This window comes from Mus musculus, chromosome 9 (genome assembly GCF_000001635.26).
Source record: "Mus musculus strain C57BL/6J chromosome 9, GRCm38.p6 C57BL/6J".
NCBI classification, from domain to species: Eukaryota; Metazoa; Chordata; class Mammalia; order Rodentia; family Muridae; genus Mus; species Mus musculus.
The window spans coordinates 71,707,005-71,733,596 of record NC_000075.6 but is presented as its reverse complement, the minus strand read 5'-3'; the positions used below and the strand labels follow the sequence as shown (position 1 = coordinate 71,733,596).

At 46.3% G+C, this 26,592-nt stretch overlaps 1 protein-coding gene across 3 annotated transcripts in view; it reads left to right on the top strand.

The window, feature by feature from the left end:
- Positions 1-26,592, top strand: part of Cgnl1 (cingulin-like 1) — a 182,794-nt gene that overhangs the window by 75,704 nt on the left and 80,498 nt on the right. For all 3 annotated transcript variants that reach the window (XM_006511395.1, NM_026599.5, NM_001304362.1), the window contains exons 2-7: positions 7,515-9,119; positions 9,969-10,063; positions 11,896-12,001; positions 16,100-16,201; positions 17,041-17,189; positions 18,139-18,274. In XM_006511395.1, coding sequence (XP_006511458.1) covers positions 7,530-9,119; positions 9,969-10,063; positions 11,896-12,001; positions 16,100-16,201; positions 17,041-17,189; positions 18,139-18,274 — 2,178 coding nt within the window. In that variant the 5' untranslated portion in view covers positions 7,515-7,529. The remainder of the gene's footprint in view (positions 1-7,514; positions 9,120-9,968; positions 10,064-11,895; positions 12,002-16,099; positions 16,202-17,040; positions 17,190-18,138; positions 18,275-26,592) is intronic.

Sequence of the window (26,592 nt, the reverse complement as noted above, 5' to 3'; positions counted from 1 at the left end):
CCTGTCACGCATGAAGCCCTGGGTTCTACCCTCTGCACCTCATAAACTGTGATGGTCCACACCTGTAATCCTAACACTCAGGGGGTAGAGGCAGGGGAACCAAGGTCAGTCTTAGCCATGGAGTGAGTTCCAGGCCATCCTGGGCTACATAACACCCAGATGAAAGAAGGAAGGGAGGAAGAGATGAAAGAATGAAGGGGGGTTAGGGAAGAAGGGAGAGAGAGAGAGAGGGGGGGAAGAGATGAAGGACCAAAGAGAGAGTGGGAGCAAGGGAAGACAGGAGGGAGGGACGGAGGGAGGGAGGGAGGGATAGAGGGAGGGAGGGGAGAAGAGATGAAAGAATGAAGGGGGGTTAGGGAAGAGGGAGGAAAGCGAGAGGGAAGAAGAGATGAAGGACCAAAGAGAGGGAGGAGAGGAGGGAGGGGGAAGAGATGAAAAAACAAAGAGGGGGAGGGAGAGAAGGAAGGAAGTAGAGAGGGAAGGAAGAGGGGAAGGAAAGAGGAATAAAGAAAGTATTGTTCATAAATTCAGGCCAGGCCAGGCCACATAGTATATGTAAACAGGCACTTCTACTAGGCTTTTTTTTTTGGTTTTTCGAGACAGGGTTTCTCTGTATAGTCATGGCTGTCCTGGAACTCACTCTATAGACCAGGCTGGCCTCAAACTCAGAAATCTGCCTGCCTCTGCCTCCCAAGAGCTGGGATTAAAGGCGTGCACCACCATTGCCTGGCTACACTTCTACTAGTTATCTGTAGAATGTCCCCTCCCTGTGGCTCCCGATGCTGTGCTTGTGCGCAGGCAGGCACAGTGTAGCGATGCCCTGTGTTAGAACAGCTTCTCCATGCTGAGCTGACAAGACTGAAAAGAGTCCACATGATTTTAGGAAGTCTTTTTTCCCCCCTTGGGTGATTTCGCTTGAGTGGAGGCATGTCAGGGCTGGCCAGCAGGTTTTATTTTGTGTCTACACTGACCGGTTGGCAGCAACTGTGTGTATGCAGTGTTGAGGAACCTTCAGAAGCCAGATCTGGGCTTGGAGACTCAGGGTGCTTCTTTACCCATTGGTCCTGTTCTGGCCCTGGGCTCCACATTTTGGAGGCAAAGATGGTAGGAGCTGGTGTCTCTGCCTAAGACCTTGGCTGTGCCTAGGACACAGTCGGCAGTGTTTATTATTCTCATCTGTGGACATAACGTTGTACTTTAGATTTACTGCCCTGCCCTCTGCTTTCTTGATTAGTTAATCAATTATTTTTGGAATGTTAGTGTTGTATGGTCAAAATTGGAACTTTTTTTCCTAATAAGTATTTAAAAGCATTCGCAACAACAGTGTTCTGTGGCCATAAATACAATAGTGGGCTTTTGTTGTTGTTGTAGTTTCCAGATTCTAGTTCTTTCATTTAGCATGTACTATATATGACTCGGATTTCTCATTTTTCACAATGAAGTCTTTCTTGCTATCCTGACCTTAGAGATAAGAAAACACTCAGCAGCCCAGGCAGTGCTGGCATATTCCTTTAATCTCAGCACTTGGGAAGCAGAGGCTAGTGGATCTCTGTGAGTTCGAGGCCAGCCTGATCTATAGACAGAGTGAGTTCTAGGATAGCCAGGGCTACACAGAGAGCCACTGTCTTGAAAAGCAAAGCAAAGCAAAGCAAAACAAAACAAAACAACAAGAAGAAGAAGAACAATGACAAAAACCAAACGAGCCTTTCAACCAACCAAACAACCAAAGCAAGCACTCAGGGAGGTAGCCAGTGCATCCAGTTGGGATTTGACTACAGTTCCCGAGTTAGAAATGGGGCCCCACCCTCTTTGCTTTCTTCTCTCTTCTAGTTGTGCCTTTTGGGGTTTTTGTTTGTTTGTTTGTTTGCTTGCTTGCTTGCTTGATTTTAAGTGCATGTGTACACTTCTGTGGGAGTGCCCAGAGACCAGAAGAGATTGTCAGATCTCTTCAAATTGGCATTACAGATGACGGAAAGCCTCTGAGACCCTAATTCCATTCCTCTGAAAGAGCAGCCAAGATGGCTGTTCTAACAGCTCCTAAAGGCTGAGCCATCTCTCCAGCTCACCTTTCTGGTTTTTGTTTCTTTGTTGCTATCTTTTGAAACTGAGCATCACAGCCCAGGCTGGCCTCAAACTTGCTTTGTAGCCAGGGATGGACTTCAGCTTTGGGTTCTCTTGCTTCCAGCTATCAGTGCTGGGATGTCAGGCAGGCATCCCCATCTCTGGGTTTATGTGGTGTTGGGGACCCAAGCCAGGGTTCTGCTCATGTTGAGCGTCTGAGCCACATGCCTAGCCCACAGCTGTGCCTTTCTGCATCTGGGCTCTATTTTTGGAGCTTTTAGAAACCATCTGAAGGGTCAAGACATGAGCATGACTCAAGCACTCTTTAGAACATGAACTCCATATTTCTCCAGAGCCTGAATACAGGAGGTCCCACTGTATTGGTTACTAGATGTGAGTGTGTACTGGAAGTATAGGGACAGCATGTGACCTTTGATAGTCTCTTCTCAGGTTAGACTTTTTTGGTAAAATTTCTTTTATGTATATTGGTGTTTGCCTGCATGTATGTACTACATGCATATAGTGCCCTAGAGGCTAGAAGAGACCACTAGATCCTCTGAAACTAGAATTACAGACAGCTGTGAGCTGCTACATATGTGGTGGGAACTGATTTTAAGTTCTTTTACAAGAGCAACAAGTACTCTTAACCACTGAGCCATCTCTCCAGCACGTAGTCACTGAATTTTAAAATTATGTTTGGGAACACTAAAATGCCACAAACAGAGAAGTGGCCTGTGTGCTACCAAGACGGAGAAGTGGGTCAGCCAGACCCATCCATACAGAGAGGCGAATCGGGTGTCTGGAGGGTAGAGGGGCACATACACATTGCTCAATGTATATGTTGTATAGGTTAGTCCAAGTGACCCTGAGCCTGAGAGCCTGGTTGAGTTGCTATGGTCTACAGCCCTGTTAGAAGGACTCTTCTCATAACCTCTTTCTTCTTTTGTGCCGTTCCTTTTAGATGAGGTTGGTTTGACAGAGAGCTGTAGCACTCAGTGCTAAGAATATAGTGATTCCTACCCCCTAAAGCCAAAGGAATTGGGGCTCAAGAGATGGCTCAGGCATTAAGACCTGCTCTTACAGAGGCCCTAAGTTCTGTCCCTGGCACCCACATCAGAGAGCCCACAACTAACTGCCTATGGCCCCAGTTTCAGAGGATCTGATGCCCCACAAATTCCAAGAGCACCTGTCCTCAGGTGTACAGACTCACACACAGACACACATATACACAAAACTGAAAAACAATGAAAGGTGTTTAAAAGCCAGAGAGTTTTGCTGTCAAGGTTATTTAAAACCCGAGCTCCCTTGAGCTCTGCTCTCCTTTGTAAACCTCACCTTCGTTTTCCCCAGACAGTGTCCCCAGGCTTTCCTGGTGCCAGGAGGCTGCTTGGGAATCCTGGAAATCTTGTCACTTTCCTGTCTTTGCACTGCAGGAAGCTCCCATAATGCTTTGCTTAAGAAAGGCCGTGGCTTTTCTTTCTTAAGTACAATTTGGGGGCCTGTTGACATGAATCTGCATTTTGTTCATCTTAGGCTTCCAGTGTCTCACTCTTACTTTTCAGTGTGTGTGTGTGTGTGTGTGTGTGTGCATACATACATGTGGAGGCTAGCGACAACTTTGGGTATGATTCCTCAGGTGACACCTACCTGTTTTCCAACTCAGGGATCTTTATCGAGAGGCCTGCTTGTCTCTGTCTCCCCAGCACTGGGACCACAAGCGCGGGCTCCTCCTTAGATTTTTTTTTTCTTTAATGTAGGTTCTGAGGGTTGAATGCAGGCCTTGTGCTTGTGTGGAAAGCACTTTACTGATTGAGCAAGGCCTTTGGCTTCCCTTTCAGTGGAGGTTCTAGGGTGGATATCTCCCAGCCCCCCAAATCCTGCCCTCCCACCAGCCCTTCAGGCATGCCCTTTAGGAGTAAACGTGTTGTCATTTGAAGTTTTAACTTGTTCCTTATTAGCCTGGCAGCGGCTTCCCTCCGACAGCCAGCCAGAGCATCGCACTCAGGGGAAATTACTTTTTGGTTCGTGGCTCACTTTTTATTTCCTGGACTTGCTCATAGGTGTACTAAGACTCCCTAGCTTTCCACCTCCCTCTTAGCTGCTATTTTAAATAACTCGTATGGCAAAGTGGAATTATCCACACAGAGCAAACAGAGTCCCCTGGACTCTGATGCCAGGTACCATGCTGATGGCTTGGGCATTGCTATCCTGGGAAAGGAAGCTGAGGTAAGATTTATGATGGTCTGGCTGCCTTTTCTCAGGAGCCAGGATGCCCTCTGGTGTGCCTGGCAAGTGCACAGGGAGTTAGAGTAGAGAGTTGGGGACACATGCACCAGCCTTACGTGACTATTCATGCTTGCTGATCATGTGTGATGGCCCAGAGAGAGGACAAGTCTCCATCTGGCATGGGTTTTGAGCTCTGCCAAGAGTTGAGTCTTTGTTCCCACATACATACCGATAGATCTCACTAGCTAAAGCTATTATCATCACTTAGCAGCCTTTTCAGAAAGCCTTATTTCCACTCCAAAACACCACTTTTATTTGCCAAAGTGCTACAATGTTGCATCCTGGCAATTGATCAGCGTTTACTGCCAAATTATGTAAACCTTTTGTGGGGCTGCCTGATGGGGTAAATGTGTCTGTGATGTGTGTTAGGATCTTACACCCGCCTGGTGCCCGGAAGTGGAGAACAGCTGTCCTTAGATGCATTCATTCATTAATTCAGTGTTTATACTTTGATTGGGCAGGAAATCTACATTTGCTTAAGGTGTCCAGCTGAGAAATATCATTTTGAGAAAATGTCGGGTTGGGGTTTGTTGTGAATGTGAACTGAGGCTGGTTCATGAAATTCAGATATATGGATCGCTTTACTGACCTGGAGCTGAGGTGGGAATAAACTGTGCTGGCCATATTCAAAGACTGAAGTGTAATTAGTGTTGATCATAGTAACTGTGGCAAAGGACTCTTAAAACCCAACTGAGCTTCTCATTAATAAATATCAGAATTTTTTTTTTTTCATTGAAGAGTCAGCATGAGCTCAAGAGGAGATTATTGGTGAATAAAAAGAAGCCCTGTTTGGTAAATAGAACACAAAAACAGAAGCCCAGTGGATGAGTTCATTGGTAAAGAGTCTTTAAAAAAGCAAAACAAAACAAAACAAAAAAACCCCAGAGGGATGAGGTGTATTCATTGGTAGAGTGTTCACTTAGCATCAGAAGGGCCTGGGTTTGGTCCCCAGCACTACCCACAGAAGATTTGTAATGGACTTTTAAAAATAGTAGGAGAATCCCATGCTACTGCTGCAAAAGGGGGTCAAGATGTGGCTGGTGAGTTTGGTACTGTCTATCTTGCATTGCTTCATGGCTCCAAGCAAGGTCACCAGTTTTTAGAATAGAGCCTTCCTGCTCACCTGCTCTGTTTCAAGACACCAGCAGCCCTTCCTGTAAGCTGGCCTAATTCAAACCATTGGGGCACACACACCACACACACACACACACACACACACACACACACACACACACACCACACACACACACACACACACACACACCACACACCCCCCTAAAAGGGAGACTGGTTGGGAGGAGTATTGGCTCCAGGGAGACATGGGAAGATAATGAGGGTGACTACGGGGAAAACAGATCCATGTATGAGAATGTCATAATGAAGCCCACTATGTGTAATTAGTATATGCTACTAGTTTTGAAACAGTCAATTATCACTAAAATTACCAAGCCAGGGCAGGCAAGATGGCTCAGTAGGTATTTACTTGTTGTCAAGCCTGATGACCTGGTCATGAACCCACAACCTAAATAGTATAAGGAAGGAATACATTTTTCTCCGACTTCCATATGTATGGCATGGCATGTGTGCATGCCCTCACACACGCATAAACATAAGCACAGGAGACATTTAAGTGAATGTAATAAAAATTATCCAGTTAAGTTCAAAGGTTTGTCTCCTTTCCCCAGCCCACCTGATAGTAAAGAAGTCAACATGTTGATACCCACAATGTCTGAAGAATGTGGGTGGAGATGTTAGACATGGTGCCAAGACCAGTGGAGGGGCAGGCCTTGCACAACAGAACGAAGGCCCACGTGCCTGCAGCATGCTGTAGGCTGACTGGTTGTGCGATGCAGCCCTAGATTAGAGATGCAGAGGAGAAGGTTCAGCATGCAGGAAATCACTCAAGGACTTGGAGATTTGGAGTGGTTAGCCCTCAGAGTGTTCTCAACACCCTGGAGATAGGGCTGGCTTTTCCCTGCACCTTTCCCCGACTGTAGCAGCATCAGGGAAAACAAATGGACCTGGAGCAAGTGGTGCATGGAGTGACAGGGACCCACGGCAACCCCATGGGGCCTCCCCATGTCTTCTGCCACGTCGCAGGACACCAGTAGCCCAGCATGTGTAGCCCAGCAGTGGGAAGACAAGAAACAGTTTTAAAGACTTTATTTCCCAGTCTTGTAGTTGGGGTGGCCAATGAGTGGGCTTTTCCCAAGAGGAGCTATGTTTCTAGGTTTGTACGCATTGTGAGTGCGGTGCCCTCAGTGTCTAGAAGAGGGTATTGGGCTGCTTCAGCTACAGTTACAGGTGGTTATGAGCCTCCTGACGTGGTTGCTGGGTCCTCTGTAAGAGCAGTGCACGTTCTTCGTCACAGAGACATCTTTCCATTCCCAAGAACGAATTTTTCTTTTAAAGAAACATCTAAAATATTTATGTATATTTAGTAGCAAGAGCTGGAAATGGACGGAAGTACAGGTGCAATTAGGCAAGGGTGGGCGGCTGGATGGTTCAGAGGGTAAGGTGCTTGCTGTCACTCCTGGTGACCTGGAGTCTCAGTAGTAGAAGGTAAGAACTGAGTTCTGCATGTTGTCTCCTGGTCACATACTTATTGTGGTGCACATGCATCTACACACGGTTGCACACATACACAAGATAAGTAAATGTCAAAGATTTTAAAGCCAGATGTGCATTAGAAAGGGCCAATCGCGTTTTGAGAGGAAAATTGGCAGAGTAAGGGAAGACTAAAGATGAGCCTCAGATTTCCTTAGCTCTTAACTATTTTCATGGAAAAGTACCTTGCTTTTAACGGCTGGCAACCAGCACACCCTCTCGGTTAAAGATAAATAGGATAAAGTGTGAGGAAACCTACTAAGGGAAAAAATGACCAGAATGGCTGGAAACCAGAGTGGAGTTGTGCCAGAGGCGAGGTCATTACACCAGAGACTGCCCTCAGGCCAGAACTGCAGCCAGTGCTGGCAAGTCACACAGGCTCAAGGACATCCAGAAAGGATGGCAGGGCAGGGCAGGGCAGGGCTCACTCAGCCTTGGGTTCTAAAGTCTCTAAAGAGTAGCCAGCTGGCTTTGAACTCTGACATTTCCCCCTTATAATTATCTTAGACTTTGCCTAAACAGATGTGATTCTAATGTAATGTCCTCTTTCCTCCTGCCAGCTGGGACAGAGAACCATGGAGCTGTATTTTGGCGAATACCAACACGTACAGCAGGAGTACGGGGTACACCTGAGACTTGCCAGTGGTGACACTCCAAAGCCAAGGAATTCCCAGCCCTCAAAGGCAGGCTCCTATGGTGTCAGCATCAGGGTCCAGGGAATTGATGGCCACCCTTATATAGTCCTGAATAACACTGAGCGGTGTCTAGCAGGCACACCTTTCCCAGAAAACGCGCCATCGTTTCCATCTTCAGTGATAAATAACCTGTCCCTACATCCAAGCAATGGAACCGTGTTGAAGGAGAACACTCCGGAGGAACTGCAGCTTCCAGAAAACCCGTACCTGCAAACCAGCCCGCTAAGAGGCCAGAAGCAGTTCTCCCTCCACGAGGGCAGGAATGGAGTTCTAGAACGCAAAGACGGGCCCACGAAGCTGCCCCATGTGCTCAACTTCCAGAGGCACCCGGAGCTTCTGCAGCCCTATGACCCAGAAAAGAATGAGGTGAACGCAAAGAAGCATCACCCTCCCGAGAGTCCCTGGCTGAGAAATGCAACAGAGGACGGGACCAACTGTAAGAAGTCCCGGAACTGCTTCCCCAAATCCTACGGTTCCCAGCCCAACAGCCCTACTTCGGAAGATTTAGCCAAGACCAACATGACAGCGATCCGTCTCTGCAGCTCTGTGGTCATAGAAGACCCCCAAAAGCAGACCTCAGTGTGCGTGAACGTTCAGAGGTGCGCCAAGGAGGGGGTGGGAGAGGAGACCCTTTCCCCTCGACGGAAATCCCCAACTGCCCCCAGCCCACAGGCCTATTCTGAAACCAAGAAAAACAGGCCAGATGTGCTACCCTTCCGGCGACAAGATTCCGCAGGACCCATCCTGGATGGAGCTCGGTCACGCAGGTCCTCTTCGTCATCCACGACTCCTACTTCTGCCACTTCCTTGTACAAATTTTTACTTGATGATCAGGAATGCGCCATTCATGCCGACAGCGTCAACCGCCATGAAAACAGAAGGTATATTCCCTTCTTGCCAGGAACTGGGCGGGATATCGACACCTGCTCAATTCCTGGTGTGGACCAGTTAATTGAAAAATTTGACCAAAAGCCTGGCCTTCAGAGAAGAGGAAGGTCTGGGAAGAGAAACAGGATCAATCCCGACGACAGGAAAAGATCCCGAAGTGTAGATAGTGCCTTTCCATTTGGTCTCCAGGGAAACACAGAATACCTCACCGAGTTCAGCAGGAACCTGGGCAAGTCTAGCGAACACCTCCTTCGGCCATCCCAGGTCTTCCCGCAGAGGTCAGTGGCCCAGGAGCACCGTGGGAAGCACAGTCCCAGCAGCCCGCCCGCAAAGCTGCAGGGCGCTCAAGGTGCCCACCCCAAGCCTCCCCTGCAGAACAAAGATGGGAAAGTTCTGAACAAAGGAAGGCAGGAAAGCACGGGGGCATGTGCCCCCTCCCTGCCAGCACCGAATAAAAAAGAGGAAGAAATCAAAATAGCCACTGCCACGTTGATGTTACAGAACCGGGCGGTGGCTGCCACATCGGATTCTGGTGCCAAGAAAATTTCAGTGAAGACATTTCCTTCCGACTCCAGCACTCAGGTAATTCTTGTGGTTTTTCCTTTTCAAAGTGGCCTAAGCAATATGCCTAGGAATGAGTGTCCTAAGTCTTGAATCAGTAACAGTGCAGTGATGGTAGTCATATCCAGTGCCTGGCTTTTACATGTGTGCTGGGGATCGAACTCAGAACCTTATGTTTTCAGGGCAAGTGCTTTACCAACTAAGCCATCTCCTAAGCCCTTGCACATTTTGCATTATCATCATCATCATCATCACCACCACCACCACCATCATCACCATCAGATTATGTCCCACTGCCAACGGAATAGTTTTCTAGGTTATTCTGAGTGCTGCTGGGTTCACTTTATGCACACATCCCTGTCGAATAGTACGGAGAGAGCCATTTCTCTTTAAGGGTGTGACAGCTAGATGTATATAGAATGAGTTTTAACACGTAGGTTAGGTTGTGTCCATATAGATGCTTGGGTTGGTTTTCTAGTCTGAAAAATTAGGTTAATCCAAATTTAGGTCAGTTACAAAGTGATAGATTCTACATGGTACATTGAATGTTTTGACAGTAGTAGTAGTAAAAAAATAAATAAATAACAGTGATAAAACAGTGATAAGACTGGTAGGTTCCGGGCGTTATGATATTGTAGCATGGCGACAGCTGTGTGAAGGCACTGTTATCAACCTTCAGTTGGCACTGAGAAAATCCAGGGTATGTGAAGTCCCTCACGCAAGGAGGAGCTCACAGCTGCTGGCCTGAGGAGGCTGACCAGACGGACTGATCTTGGAAAGGAGTGTGCTAGAAGCCTCTGCTTCAAGGTTGTTGCCATCTTCCTGGGAGTGTCACCCTCCTGTCTAATAATATACTTTATTATGTTCCAGGCCACACCAGATCTCTTAAAGGGCCAGCAGGAGCTCACACAACAAACGAACGAGGAGACCGCCAAGCAGATCCTTTACAATTACCTCAAAGAAGGGTGGGTGGCTTTCCTCAAAGAGCAAAGTCATTGCTGTTTCTAGTGGGGCTCTTTTTTTTTTTTTTTTAAAGATTTATTTATTTCATGTATGTGGGTACACTGTTGCTGTCTTCAGACACATCTTCTTTAGGGCATCAGATCCTTCTACTACAGATGGTTGTGAGCCACCATGTGGTTGCTGGGGATTGAACTCAGGACCTCCGGAAGAGCAGTCAGTGCTCTTAACCACTGAGCCATCTCTCCAGCCCTTCTAGTGGGGCTCTTGACTCATCTTTGAGGCTTTGTATTTAACTTTTATTTCCTGAGCCGTTTGAGGGCTCCATTTCTATGGATGCAGTTTCAAACCAGGTGTGGGGGACAGGGAAGGGCATTCTTTGTAAGACAATTACAAAAATATAGAGATGTTGTATTTATGTATGTGTGTGGCCGTGATGTTTGCATATGTGTGCCCATGTGTGTACAGGTACATTCAACGTTCGTGGCTATGGGAGGGTCAGAGGTCAAAGCCTGGTATCCTCTATCACCTCCACCTTGATTCTTTTGAGGCAAGATCTCTCACTGAAGCTGGAACTCCGACTTTCTGCTAGCCTGGGTAGCCAGTAAGGCCCTGGGATCTGCCTGTCTCTGCCTCCAAACACTGGGGCAGCTCTTACGTGTGTGCTGGGACCCTAACTCAGGAGTTAACTCCCTGACTCATGCCCTTTGCCTTAAATCAGTGTTTTAAAAAGGACCTTTATTGCATCAAAGCGAGTTCAGAGATGGGGAGATCTACCAGTCTGTCAGTGTTGAGCTGGCTCAGCCCCACTTTGAGGTCTTCCATGCCTCTGAAGGCTCTGCCCTCCCTTATTGGAAGTTACAAATGGAAGCTCTTCCTTTCTTCCAGGTCCGGGCCTGGGCTTCCAGGACTGGAAGGCACGTGAAGTATCTGAGAGCAGTGTTTGCCCTGCTTATCTTGGGAGACTTGGTCCCAGCCACTTGGGTTCTCTCCAATCAGGCAGACAGAGGCTCTGCAGTGAGAGGGACTGAAGATCATCACCTGAGACAGGCAGCTGTCGACACTGGCTGTCTTCTGTGACTTATAAGTGACTTGTCAGCATGATAGAGCTGACAAAGTGGGAGCAAAATACAACCCAGGGGCTTAAAAATGACCACAGAGTTTTAAAAATACTGCCTGGGAAGGGCTTCACCCTGTAAAATTAAGGTAGAGGAACTTGTGGTTCCTAAACTCCTTTTCCTTCCCTTCCCTCTCTCTCTCCCTGCCTCCTCTCTTTCCTCCTTTCCTCTCCCCTTCTCCCCTCTCCTCTGGGCTTCTTCATTCTTGCCCACCTTTCCCCTCCTTCTCATTTGATTTGTTGAGAGACAGCTGAGACAGAAGTTAGTGGCAGGTGCCTGTTTAAGGAATTTTAGTTTAAATCCCTTAATTGCCAGGGGTGAGGTAAAATGGTCTGATTAACCGTGGAAGTGCAGACAAAGGGCTGCTGTTGGCTGATCTTGGCATTGGGCATCTTTTTCCTAAACACAGGCTAAATAAGTTAAAGATGCTTGAGTGGGTGGGTGTGACTCCTGTTGGAGCATCGAGTCAAGCAGCAGCTTACTGTATTGTCACCGAGCTTGACTGTGCTTGGGCATCTGTCATGCTCAGATATTTGGACATGAACATCTGTGTCTTAGGTTGAGTGGTAATGCCCTTCCCTCCTGCCCATCAAACACTGGCTTTGTCTGAAGCCTGAGCTTACTCAGGCTGCTTGCAAGGGCTTGCGATGTGAGCATGCAGGCATTTGGGGCATTTTGAGGCTGCCTGCCTTAACGTCCTCTCTGCTGCTGTTCCACAGAGGCACAGACAATGAGGATGCCACCAAAAGGAAAGTGAACCTGGTCTTTGAGAAAATCCAGACTTTGAAGTCCAGAGCAGCAGGGAGTGCCCAAGGAAGCAATCAAGTAAGTCATAGTTTTTGTACTTTGCAGAGCATGTTGATCGAGAAATGTGGAAAGGGACTGATTCAGCTGTCTGTTGGCGCGGTGTGAGTCCCTCTCAAGCAGCAAGCAGTGCCTCAGACAAACAGCTGGGCTTTAAACACAGGTTAAACGTCCTAATCCAAAACACCCCGAAACCCCAAACTCGAGTGTTGAAGTGGTAGGTGTGGAAAGTTCAACACTGGCCACGTGCAGAAACATGAGCACAAACTTCTTTTCATGCAGAAAGCTATTAAAGCAATTTAATCACCTATGGGCTCTGTGTCTTAGAAATTTTTGTGATTTCAATGAATTTTACATTCCTACTTCATAAATTATCTTATTATATGTATGCGGACATTCCCGTCCCTAAATCATAATCTTGTCTGAAATACTTCTAAAGCCAGTCATTATGGCTGAGGTGCCACGACCTGCTGTAGAAACAGAATATGTTTGTGTATCAACTACTGTCTTCTCTAGCACTCATATGCCTGTGACTATGTTGTGAGGGTGAGGGGGGTGGTGGAGTCTGTGTGTGTATGAGTATGTATACATGTACTACCATAATTCTGACTTGGGAACTTGCAATTTGCTTATACACAGCTTTCAGAAGTGGTACCTAATTTTTCTTTTCATTAAAAATATTCTTTTGGCAACTTCACATATATATTTTTACATATGTGCATATATATGAATATATTTTAGTATATTAGCATAGTAGAATATATTTATATGTATTTAATTTTAGTTGTTTTTCACACCACATCCTTCTCTCTGATAGCCCTGGTTTGCCTCAGTTTGCCTGGTTTGTCTGCCTGTGCTGCTGAAACTGACTGTCTCCTATCTCTTAATATCAATTTAATATATTTTGATAAATTTAAATCACATCTACTATTCTTTCCTTTTATTTACATGCATGTCCTGGGGAGGGCATAGCCTTTAGACTTGATATTAAGATTGTGTTACTATGGATTAGGGACTTGGGACAGGCAGCCGGAACTGAGGAAGTCAGCGTATCCCTTCTGCAAACAAGATGTCTAAGGTCAAAGCGTTCTTTGTGAGAAGGCAGGAAGGCAGGAATTCTGTGTTGAAAGAATGGCACGGACAGTATTAAGCATTGTGAGCTTGCCATGTTTATGTTTCTTGAGGCAATTTTATGTGGTAGTCTGAGGGAAGAAGACGTATCCATTCTAGGCTACTGTGAGACAGTCTCATTGCTAAAGCTGGCCTAGAACTTGTGATTCTCTTGGCTCCAGCTCAGGGGTGCTGGGATTACAGGTGTGTACTACTGCATCCATTTATATGGTGCTGGGGATGGAACCCTGGGCTTCATCTATGCCTGGCAAGTACTCTAGCAACAAAAGAATTGCATCCCCAGGCCCCATGAATGGATTTCAGATGGGCACACATGCTATTACATTACAAAAGTCACTCCCTTTGTTGCTTCTAGCAAGAAGATTAGTTAAGAAGCCCTGCTGGCTGGAGGGAGGGAGGATAGGACCTCTGGCACTAAGCAGTGCCTGCCTTTAATTGCTAGAGTCTCTATGCTGCCCCCTCCCCCCCCCCACCCTTCTTATGTTCTGAGTCTGATTCTTTGCTGGCAACATTTTGGAGTTTTATCTTTTCGCCTTGCCACTTAGCTGTAGGATTTTAGCCAACTCCCCTTGCGAGCTTCATCCTGTTATCACTTCCACCGTAGAAAAGAAACAAGAGCCTCTGAGATTCACACTCAGATCAGACAGGATGCCTCCAGACCGACTATTTAATCTGGCCCCTCTTCTTGGTGGAATATCAGGGATTAGATAGAGAAGCCAATGCGGCCCAAACGCATTATTTGCATTTGCTGACAGGTCTATGCTGACTGGGGGCTGGGGGATGAAAGTCTGCCCAGCAGGCTTTCCCCAGGGCATGGGAGGTTTAGAAATAGAGGGTCGGCTGCATGCAGACAGACTCCCAGAGAACGTCACCCACCAGGTGTTTCTTCGACAAATACTTTTTGCTTGTTTATTGGGATCAAACTTAGAGTAAGTTGTATGAGTCATAACTGTAGTTTGCTGGGGTTTTTAACACAGATTTGCATCTGTACAAATCCTATTCCAATCACAGGCAGGGTGCTCCCCTCACTGGGAGTTACCCTGTGTGCTCCTTCCCTATCAAGCAGGTCCTCCCTCTTGAGGTAATCCATTGTGGCTCATTTTATTAGACAGCTCACTCCTGGGCTCTTGTTTTCACTTTCCGAGGCTGGGATTGCAGGCGAGCCACACACTGACCTGGCACCCATGTAAGTTCTTGGGATATAAACTTGAATCCTCTTGTTTGCACAGGTAAGCATTAATTGCTGAGCCATCTCCCCACTCCCCAGGGTCCAGTCTTTTAAGAGCCACTTAATGAGTTCTTAAATTTTAAGGTATTGTATTACCATTCTAAAATGTTCATTTGGCCATGTTTCTAGATTCTAACTGGTGAGAAATCTTTTTTTAAAAAATCCATTTTGTTCTTAGTTTTCTATATGTTTAAGAATATTGTTTATAGCTCTTTGCCCTCCTTTTCTTCTGGGCCTCTGTCTTCTTTCGGGTTATCTTCCCCTCTGTTGTGCTTCTCTATGATTGGTCAGTTTTTTTTCCTGCTTCTTTAAACGTCTGGGATTTTCTAATTGCATGCTGGGTAGTAGATGGCAGCTTACACATGTCTCAGATGGTCCTATCTGCCACCAAAGGGCGATGAACTTTTTAGGCTTTGCTGAGGGTGGGTCTTGTTAGGTTTTACCTTCACTCCTATGGCATGACCTATAGTCCCTTCTCAGATGTCAAGTGAATGCCAAGACGTTAACCAGGCTTTGTCTATTTTGGCTGAGCTGGACTCCGTTGTCTCCGCAGCTCAGCATAACCTGAGGTGGTCGGTTGGCTTCTTTATCTCTTAGACCTTTTTTTCTGATGAACTTTTGGAATCTTGCCTTGTTTGCAATATAGTTTAGGAATCATCTAAGAAACCAAAAAGGTGTGTTTTTTAAAGTAGCCTTTTCTGTGGTGTTCTTACTTCTCTAATACCCTTATCCCAAGATTGATCTTTTGCTTATAATGTCTAATTTCTTTGATGCTTCTTAACTCAATGTGAGTTGCACAATCCTTTTGATTGGACTCGTTTTCCTCTTGAATTAAAGTAATAAATTATTCTCGTTGGTTGGTTTTATTTTGTGGCAATGGGGATTGAGCACGGGGCCTCAGGTATGCTAGGCAATTATATGTACTGCTGGGTTACATCCCCAGCCTTGTAAACTTGGTGTATTTTAACCTCGAAGTGGACTGAGTAGAAAGGACAGGAATTTCCCTTGCCCTGTTGTGATCCTCTGGTACACTTGTAAGCATGGGTAGATATTAGCACACATGATTATTATTTAAATCCCGCAGTTCACCCTGGGATTTGCTCTTGGTGGTGTATATTATATTGGAGAGAGAGAGAGAGTGTGTGCGTGTGTGTGTGGGTGTGTGTATGTGTGTGTACTTGTTCATGTGTGTGCACATACATGCAGAGGTCAGAGGTCGACATTGGAAGCTTTCTTCCACCTGGATTTTTTTTTCTCTCTCTCAAATCCCATCACTGGGAAGGCAGAGACAGAAAGACACCAAGGCTCACCCTAACCTATTTAGCTAGCCCCAGGCCAGTGAGAGACTATGGTTTGTTTGTTTGTTTGTTTGTTTGTTTTTAAAAGGTGCTTCAGAAACCACAGCTAAGGTTGTCCTTGGGTTTTCACAAGCACACACAAGCAGGAAGACGCATGTTCTACATTTAGTACCTTAATAGTTCATAACATGTCTGAAAGATGTCCAGTAAATCTACCCCTTCCCCAAGTGTGAGTCATGCTGGAAATCTGTGAAATAGTCCCTTGGACTGCGGTGAAAGGGTTAAAATCAGCTCTGAGGGGGCATCACAGTCAACTTTGGGGAGGGTTCTGAGAAGCCTGATGGAGTCTTAGGACGGTCAGGGCTGTCTCACGCATTCTACCCCCGTGTTATCGTGGGGGAGGAGAACTAAAGAAAAGCATCTCACGCATGTAACCGAGGATATCTTTGCAATTAATTGTAGGCTCCGAATTCTCCCTCTGAAGGCAACAGTCTATTGGATCAGAAGAACAAATTGATCCTAGAAGTGTCTGAACTACAGCAGCAACTGCAACTGGAGATGAAGGTAGCTGGCTTTTATATTTTTTCCCATTTCTGCCTTGGTAGCTAAAGGTTTGTTTTTTGTTTTGTTGTTGTTGTTTTGTTTGTTTTTGGTTTTTTGTTTTTTAAACACATTGAGGTGTCCAGGTGAGGTGAAAGTCATTTTCACCCGCTGAAAGAAGCATTCCTCTCATCCCAGAGCACATTCCTTTGGATCTGGTGGCTGCTGGCCCAAGAATTTTTTAAAGCAACAGCGCATACGGACACTGTTTGCTTTGAGCAAGTGAAATCCTGTTAGAGACAGGCAGTCTGATAGGAAACTTGTACTGTTCTTACATAAAGCATTTAAACTTAAGTGACGGAAACAGCAAAACGAGGTCTAGCTAGCTGTGTTTTGTTTTTATTTTAAAACTGTTCAATTCACTAAGTATGAATATTTCATATTCTTTCTGGAACTACTAAACCTTAACTCCATGGTTTGATTAAGTTGTTTAATAATGAAGGAACAAGGGTATGGATCCCATTAGTGCTCACAAGTGGGCTTCTGCGCTGGGGATGCATCTCATTGGGTAAAGTCCTTGCTTGGCACACATAAAACCCTGGTTTCCAGCCCCCGCGCCTCATAACCCAGGTCTGGTAGTGCGCCCCTGAACTCCCAGCACTTTCGAGGTGAAGGCAAAACGATCAAGAGTTCAAGATCAACCTTGACTACCTAGCCAGTTTGCTGTAAGCCTGGGCTATGAGAGACCCTGCCACAGACAGACAGACAGACAGACAGACAGACAGACCATGGAGATGTGGGTGGTGGTGTTTCAGTACCGATAGACAACAGAGATATTTTAAAATCACTCTGACTCCTGTTAGAACCAACAGAACATCAAGGAGGAGCGAGAAAGAATGAGAGAGGATTTAGAAGAGCTGCGAGTCCGGCACCAGAGCCAAGTGGAGGAGACGGCCACCCTGCAGAGACGGCTGGAGGAAAGTGAAGGCGAGCTGAGGAAGAGCTTGGAAGAGTGAGTGTCCGGCTGGAGCCCTGCCCCTTCCTGCCTTCTCAAGTCACGTGTTGCTAGAACCTTCTGTCCTTGTCACACCTCCCAGCCTTCTGAGTGTCAACACCACTCACCTCTTTTTCCTTTTTTCCCTCTTACAAAATTGTGCAGCTGGCTGTATAAGCAGGGAGGTTAATGACTAAATCCCGTTGTGTACCTCGAGTGTGCCTTATAAAGCTTCAGCCCCAACAGGGGATCTTCCGGCAGGCAGGCGAGTAAGAAGCGTGGGCTCTGAGAGGTGATCTGTGGTGACTGAGGTTTCTACTGGGAACCTTGAGTATGATAACTAAGAACTAAGGTTTCCAGAAGCCTAGGCCTAGCCTCCAAAATGAGCTAGCCTATAGGGCTTACAGTCTCTCCCAGTGTGAGCACTTTCTCCAGAACGGGCTGGTCTCTGTGAGACATCCTCACACTTATGCTCAGCCTGTGGAGAGGGTAAGTTGCTCCAAGGCTCTGCCATATTATCCTGTGAAACTCAGTGGCAAGAACTCTAAAATCGAGGTCTGGTTTCCTTTCTGGAAACAGCTTTGCAAACACACCCAAGAGATGTGCTTTCTAATCTCCTAGGTGCTCCTCGGTTTAATCAAGTTGACCACATTGACCATGAACTTGATGGTTCTCCTGCTTTATAGTACTGGATGGTTCTCCATGGGTTTTGACATTTCTTCATTTTCTGTGTCCTGATTCTAGTACGTCATGGTCTCTTTCTAGTAGAAAATGTCCCCGCAAGTCTGTCCCATTTTGTTTGTTTTGAGTTCTTATCTGACATCTTGGCCGACTTAGACTGTAGTCCTAAGGAAGCTTCTTGGGGCTACAGGTGACCATGTGATAGCCTGAAAGCCTGTGGTTAGACTAGGTGAAGGCTGAGGATCCCAGGAGCCTCTCTGACAGACCTCCTGTTGTCCCCTGCCAGGCTGTTCCAAGTGAAGATGGAGCGTGAACAGCACCAGACTGAGATCAGAGACCTGCAGGACCAGCTGTCGGAAATGCATGATGAGCTAGACAGCACCAAGCGATCCGAGGACAGGGAGAAGGGAGCCCTGATTGAGGTAAGGGAACTGTGGGCCAGGTGTCACTCTACCTGCTTTGAAGGGTGGGATTTCATGGGCTGGATGCTGTAAGCCATCTTCTCTTGTGTGCATTCGATCCACTGGTTTCTACATTTAGATTCTGTGAGGCCATCACTGTCTTAGGGAAACTTGCAACCGCACGGAAAAGTAGGAAGAGTGATATATTAAAGGCTGAGGAGTTGACTATCGCTAAAGGGTTGGCTGGGCAACCACGAGGACCTGAGATCAACCCCCAGAAACTATGTAACACCTTAACTGGACAGTTAATGCTAGTGTGGGTAGAAGAGATGGACAGATCTCTGAGCTGTGCTGGCCGGCCAGCCTAGCCTATTCTGTGAGCTCCTAGCCCAGAGGCCCTGTGTCAGAAAACAAGGTGACCCTGAGGAATGAGGTCAGAGGTGACTTCTGGCTACACCCTTCCCACCCCACAGGTATACACACTCATGTCCACACTCACTTATCACTCACACACATATAAACAGCCTTCCATACTCATAGATGTTCTCACACACATAAATGCACACTCTTCCACACTCATAGATGTTCTCACATACATGCTCACACATACACTCACACTCTCTTACACACTAACAGATGCTCTCATAGACACACACTCACATGCTCACACTCATAGCATATACTCACACATAGAGAACAGTACATTAGCACTCATCAGTTCTCAAAACAGACCAAGGAGTTGTCAATGTTTCAAATTAATTGTTCTGCTCACCTATTCATCTTTGAAGTAAATTACAGATAAGATTATATTTGACTCTTTTTAGAATCTACCAAACTTACTCCCGTAGTTCCAATACCATTATGGTAACTAATGTGTGTATGGCTTCTGTAGTAAGGGAATGGAGTCTGAATACCCAACCTTTGTTATCTCTGAATCTATTTAACAGTTGACTTAGTGAGTTCAGGGCCAGCCTGGGGTACATCAGCCCCTCCCTGAAACAGTTTTCCCTAAGGATAAATTCCCAGCGATGATGTCAGTGGAGAACTTATGCATTTTGGTGGCACTTCACCTCAGAGCCCAGAGGACAGAGGACAGACGCTCCTGTGCCCTGTGCTGACATGCCCTGGCTCCAGCCACCTCCGTTCTCTTCCTCCACTCCATCTTGCTCGTCTTTTGCCTGTCTCCCTTCAGCACAGCCAAGTACTGACTATCATCCTTGCTTCCTGAATTTCATTTGCAGCATGCTTCTGAATGACAAAGCAAAAGAAGAGTTTTCATGATTACTTTCAAGTGTTTCCATAGTTTTCTAAAATGAAGGAACTCTTAGATGAACTGCATGCTACTGTACTTGGGTGTTACTTTGAGCTAGGGTCTCATGTGGCCTTAAACTCACTGGGTACCTGAGGATGACCTTGGTTTCTGATCTTCTTGCCTCCACCTCTCAAGTGCAGGGATTGCGGGCGGGTACCGCCACCCCCACTTTATGCTGTGTTGAGGACTGAGCCCCTGGCTTCAATGCATGCTAGACAAGCCCTCTAGCAGCTGAGCCTCACTCCGAGCCCACGTCTTTAACTCCTATGCACACCCCCTCTGACGATGCTGAGCTTGATTTAATGATGGCTTTGTAGGCCCATTTGTTTTGGTCGGGATTGAGGACAGGGACTCTGGCTTTGGTGATGTGTGCTCAGGCCACAGCTGGAATGGGAACAGAGCACATCTCGACTTAAACGTTGTCCTGTAGTTGGGTTCCTAGCTGTCTGTCACACTCCTGACAAGACCTGTGCTGTCTGCAGGAGGGAGGTGGAGAAGTTGTTAGTATCTGTGTCTTGCGTGTTTGCCTTATTGTTCTCCTCTGACTTTTCAGCGACTTTTAAAATACGGTCTACAGTTTCCATAAAGAAGATCCCATATCCTAGTCACTTTCAATTTATTCTTTGTATCTTAATAAGAAGTAGACTGGAGAAATGTGATAACAGATTAGATGTGGGGCCAAGTTTTCCATGGCTTTTGACTGAGAACAGACCCTTAAGCACAATGAGTATGGAATCCACAGTGAGAACTGACTGAAAACTGTTGAGGCCTGGATGCTTGGTGAGCCTGTGTGGCAGCCCAGAGGTTTCATGGAACCTCTCTCCTTTCTTGCTATGGCACTGGAGGCTGGAGCCAAGTCCCTGTGCGCGATAGGCACATGCTGTGCCACTGGCTTCACCCCAGCCCAGAAATTCATCACTTTTTCTTAAATAGTATCAGGCAGGCTTCTACATGGAATCTGTAAAATAACATTGGTGGAGGAGGGGAGGGCAGCAGGAAATAGTCGGACATAGTGATGTGTGCCTTTGAGATAGAGGCACACACTTGGGAGATAGAGGCAGGTAGACTTTTATGAGTTAGAGGGTAGCCTGCCCTACAGAGTGAATTTCCAGAATAGTCAGAGCTACACAGTGAGACTTTGTCTCCAAAACAACAACAAAACAAAACAAACAAAAAACAAAAAAACAAACCAAAAAATCAAAAAAACCAAAAAAACTTCAAACAGTTTAAAGGAAAGCATAGTAGAGATGCTGTTTTGTTAGGCTAAGAGCTGATGAATAGGACACACACACACACACACACACACACAATAAAATATTTAAAATATAACTAGATCTATTGTTTGTAGAATTCCTAGGACTGTAAAGTTTTTCTTTCTTTCTTTCTTTCTTTCTTTCTTTCTTTCTTTCTTTCTTTCTTTCTTTTTTTTTTAAGTCAGGGTCTCTTTCCTGTAGTTCAACCTGGACTCAAATTTCCTAACTCATTACATAGCCAAGGTTGGCCTTGAACCCCTGATCTTCCTGCCCCTACCTTCTACATTTGAAGATTGTAGGGGTGCACCACTCTGCCTGTATTTGTTTTTGTTTATTTATTTTCATTTTTTAAAAACGTGAGACTGAGACTAGAAGCCAGCGTCTCATGCACAAAAGGCAAGAGTTCTGCCAAATGAACTACATCCTCGGCTCCCAGGAACTATGTGGGCTGGCTGGCTTTTAATTAAAAGGACTTTTAAAATTGTGTGTGCATGTGTGTGTGTGTGTGTGTGTGTGTGTGTGTGTGTGTGTACATGTACAAGTGCTCATGTGTGGGGGTCAAAAGATAACTTTTAGAAGTTGGTTCTCTCCTTCCACCTTGTGAGTCTCAGGGATTGAACTCAGACCACCAAACTTGGCGGCAAGCACCTCCACTTGCTGAGCCGGCCCATTGGCCCATGAGACCCATTTCTTAGCTGGAATACAAAAACAATCTTAGAACTAGTGTTTGGCCCTTTTTCTGTCCATTCAAGTGGCCTCAAGTCTAACATGCAACACCTGTCCAGGGGGTTTTCTGGTGGACAGATGTCATTGATGAGTCTGCAGAGCTGAGAGGTGGCCCTGTCCCATAGAGGCTGCTGTGTCTTGCTCCTGGCCTTCCGGGCCTTCAGCGTCTCTGAAATGCTCAGCTCCAAAACCTTGGAGAGAGTTGGAGCCTGGGCACTCCTAAAATAAACATACACTGTGATTCGTCTAACATTACCTGGATTCTAATACAAGTGGCTGAGCAATGCCGTGGCTCTCTCCAGCCACCTTGCACTTTCTAGGCCATTGGTTAAAGCAGTGGCTCTCCACCTTCCTAAAGCCGTGACCTTTAATACCGCTCCTCATGTTGTAGTGACCACCCCCCCATTATAAGATTATTTTCATTGCTACTTCATAACTGTAATTTGCTACTGTTATGAATTGTAATGTAAATATAGGATACAGGATGTTTGATATGTGACCCCTGTAAAAAGATTGTTCAAAGGGGTCATGACCCACAGAACTTGTCAGAACCAGAAAAAAAAAAATGACCGAATTCTGTTAGACTCCTACAATACAAAACCTTCTTCTACCCCAGCAATGGGCATGGGCCAGGCGTAGTTTTTTTCATTTTGGCTCACAGGACTGCGGTGGATGTGGGATGCAGTTCTCTGTGGTCAGGGCTTGCAGCTGGGGGTGGGGGGACATCCCAGTGCTCGTCTCTCAGCAGCCTGCTGTTAGGATCACTGCTACAGCAGATAGCAGCTTCCTACAGGATGCACTTCCTTTGTCTCCAGCTTCTTCCTTCCTGCGGTTTTAGGTCGTGGCTGAGTTTCTTTGCTTTAGTTTCAAGAGATGAAATCCCCCAGAGTCCCTTACCCGCAGTGCACCTTTCCAGCCTTTTCCAGCAGACAGCACTCTGTTGTACTGCTTGCATCTAACACTTAGGCCACACACAGTGTCAGTGTTCAGCTTTCTGGGTGGTTTGTGGTCAGGTCTGTGGTCACTCCATGGGGAAAAGAAGGCACTAGGTCCTGTCCAGGCCACGCCCTCTGCTCTAATGTTTATCAGCTGTGTGACCTGGGCATGATTGAGACAGATAGACAGGCAGCCATACAGCGAGAGCGATCGATCGATCGAGCAAGCGAGCAAGAGAGAGAGAGAGGCAGGAAGATATGAGAGACAGAGAAACAGATTGAATGAATGTGCGTGCATGCGTGTGTGTGTGTGTGTGTGTGTCTGTGTGTGCCTGTGTGTCTGTGTGTGTGTGAGTATACATGTGGGTTCAAGAGGAAAACCTCATTTCTCAAATGTCAGCCCTACCTTGATATCTGAGACAAATCTCAAAAGTTGCCAAGCAGGCCAACTAGGTTACCTATCTCTATCTCTGAAGCTGGGATTGAATACGCCTGCCACTCAGCCTGACTTCTTCTTCTTCTTCGTCTTCGTCTTCGTCTTCGTCTTTCTTCCTTCTTCCTTCTTTCCTTCTTCCTTCTTTCCTTCTTTCCTCTTTCCTCCTCCTCCTCCTCCTCCTTCTTCATCTTCATCTTCGTCTTCTTCTTCTTTTGTGGTTTTTCAAGACAGGGTTTCTCTGTAGCCCTGGCTGTCCTGGAACTCACTTTGTAGACCAGGTTGGCCTGGAACTCAGAAATCCACCTGCCTCTGCCTCCCAAGTGCTAGGATTAAAGGTATGTGCCACCATGCCCGGCTCTTTTTCTTCTTTTTTAAAGCAAGTACATTATTCTGGGGATTGAACTAGCGCCCTGAGCCGGCTCCCCATCCCCAGATGTGTGATGTCAGAGGATGAGTGTTAGCATCTCAGAGCTCCTGGCTTTCTACCTTTTGATCTTGATCTCTTTGAATAGTCTTTTTTAAAATTATTATTATTTTTAGAAATAATATTATTCTCATGCAATCAAGTGCCAGCTTTTTTAGATCTTCCCTTACTTGCCCTCCATATACACTAAATTTTTTGTTTTGTTTTGTTTATTTAAATTGCGTTTCTTTATTTTTATGGATGTGGGTATGGGCATGCCCTTGTCTTTGCCTGTGGTGTGGAGGTTAGAGGACAGCTTGTGGGAGGGAGTCAGTTCTCTGCTTCTAGCACTGAGTGCTGAGGGTCAGACTCTGCCCGGACTCGGAAGCTAGCACCTTTACCTGCTAAGCCATCTCACAGGCCCCACGGTAGGTGTGAAATGGCTGGTTCCTTGTCACATGGCCCCTCTTGACTGCATGAAGGTTTAGAAATTAGTGATTCTAAGTAGCCAGATTTCCCCTTGATTTCCTTGACTGTAGTCTCTAGAGAGGTACATTTCTCTCTACTGGATGCTTGTTTATAGTTTAAGTTTCTCCTAGTTACCACTTTCCTCTTTATTTGATATAATTAAGATTTCATGCATTGAAGTGAAGTTTTGGAAACTGTATGTGCCTATTGGTCTTCCTGCTGGAAACTACTGTGTGATATGGCAAGGTGTAATCTGATTGGATCCGTGCAGCATGGTCCACTTAAGTGACAACCGCAGATAACACCCAGTCTGTGTAGAATGGACTGCAAATTCTTGGTCTTCAACAGGCCTTGGCGGCAGCACAAACATAGATACGCCCCGCCCGAGATAAGGGTGGAAGAGGAACTGCTCTATCTAAGAACAACTGAAAAACGTGTGAGAGTAAAAGCAGGAAGGGGTGACTCTGAAGTTGCTGGCTGTAGGCGCCATCAAGTCTTAGAGAGATCGCCAGTGGCAACAGTGATGGGCGAGTTCCGCTTTTCAAAGAGAGATAGGTAGGGATAGCCAGGTGGCCCCTCATTCAGTGTTAGGATGAGGAATTCTCAGGTCTTAGGGATGGGTCTCTAGGTTGCATCAAAGCTCATCCTTGCCTGCTGGCAGGGCTAGAGCTCGGTCTGTGCTCTGGTCTCCCAACCCGCTTATCCAAAAGCAGCAGGTCTCAACCCTTTCACAGGGGGTCACAGATCAGATATCCTGCATACCAGATAATTACATTGCGACTGATTACAGCAAGCTTCCAGCTATGAAGTAGCAATGAAATAATTTTACTTCACCACATCATGAGAAATAAGGGTCACAGCATTAGGAAGACTGAGAACCACTGCTCCGGAGTAAAGGAGACTTCGCCTCCCAGTTGTTTTTAAATGAAAACTCATTCCTTTATATGCAAACCAGAAAAATACCTTAGGGTCAAAGATCTGGCTCAGTGGGTAAGGGTGCTTGCCTGGTAAGCCTGGCAACCTTAGGTCATGGAATGAATTTAAAGATGGAAGGAGAGGGCGATTCTACAAACTGCCCTCTGTAGCATGGCCACAGTACCTCTCTGACATACCACACGCACACAAACATATTCACACAAACACATGTATATCACATACACTCACACATACATCACACGTATATTACACACATCCAGACATATACATACATATATATCACACATCACATGTATATCACACATATATATCACACATACATCACACACATCACATGTAAATCATACATATATATCACACATACATCACTCACATACACATACACTGATACACATCTCATGCATCTCACACAAAGACAGTGATACAATTAATTTAAAAAATTGATACGACGACGATTTCTCCTCCCTTCACAGTGATATACCTCTCCGAATGGCAAGTAGCCTGTCCTCTCAGAGATCTTGGGGGCTCAGTGGCAGCTACTGCTCTGAGTCCCCAGGAGCTCAGGAGAAGAAACAGGGTATGTTTTTAGTCAGAAGGTAGGGAAGGGAGAAGTGAGAGAAAGAATCCTGGCCTCTTGAGACTCCAGCTGTTTGGGACAGGGTGACTCATTCACACCAGGAACAGACAGTGCTGCTGGTCGCTCTTGATCCAGCCACAACTGTCAAATAGCAGATCTCTATCTTCCCGGAAGCTTCTCTCTCTCACTACGGATTTAAGAGAGATGAGCACAGGCTGGGCATGTAGCTCATTTGGTAGAGTGCTTGCTTAACAGGCAATAAACCCGGGCTTCAATCCCCGCCACTGTATAAAACGGGTGTGCTGGCACATGCCTTTAATTCCAGTACCCAGGAGGCTGAGTCAGGAGGATCGGATGATGTTCAAGGTTTTGAGGCCAGCCTGGGATACATGAAACTTTGTCTGAAATAAATAAACTAAACAACCACAAAAGACAATGCACAATACACAGGTTGTGGGGTTAAGAGTGCAAACTAAGCCAGGCATGGTGGTGCACACCTTTAATCCCAGCACTTGGGAGGCAGAGGCAGGTGGATTTCTGAGTTCAAGGACAGCCTGGTCTACAAAGTGAGTTCCAGGACAGCCAGGGCTATACAGAGAAACCCTGTCTCAAAAAAACAAAACAAAACAAAACAAAACAAAAAAACAAAAACAAAGAGTGCAAACTGTGTCAGAGGAAGGGTGGAGGACTGTTCTAGAAGGGGATTGTGGGAAGACTTCTCAGAGGAGCCACATTGCTTCTTCAAAGAGTTTCCAAAAGGCAGAGGGACTGGGGCTGGGAGGAGAGGAGGTGGCAGCTCAGAGCCTGCCTCTGTGAGGCTGGCTGTGCCAATAGGTGGGTGCTCCAGCAAAGGGGATGAGGGGCTAAACTGCACAGAGGAGAGGAAGGGTCTAGATGTTGCAGAACTGACTTGATGCCTGTGAAGAACAGGGTGAGAGAACTCACAGTCACTGCCCTGCTCCTGCACTCGGGTGCTCCACAAACTGGTGGTCAAGGGGAGGAAGCAGAGACGGAGGGAGGCTCCTGCTAGATTCTCCTAAACTATAATCTTATTCCGAGGTTTGTGTGGACCAGGTGAAGCTCATGGCTGGCTGATTATCAGAGAGGTGGTGCAGGGAAAAGAGAGAGGCAATTTAAAACAACAGCAACAACAGTAGCAGCAGCAGCAACAACAACTATTGGGGGGAAAAGTCAAGGAGCTTGCTAAAGGAAAGGAAAGCAAACAAAACTGCACTCTTAGGGATATCTTGAGAGAGAAGCCAGACATGATCCTAGGGAGAAAGTGGCTGCCGG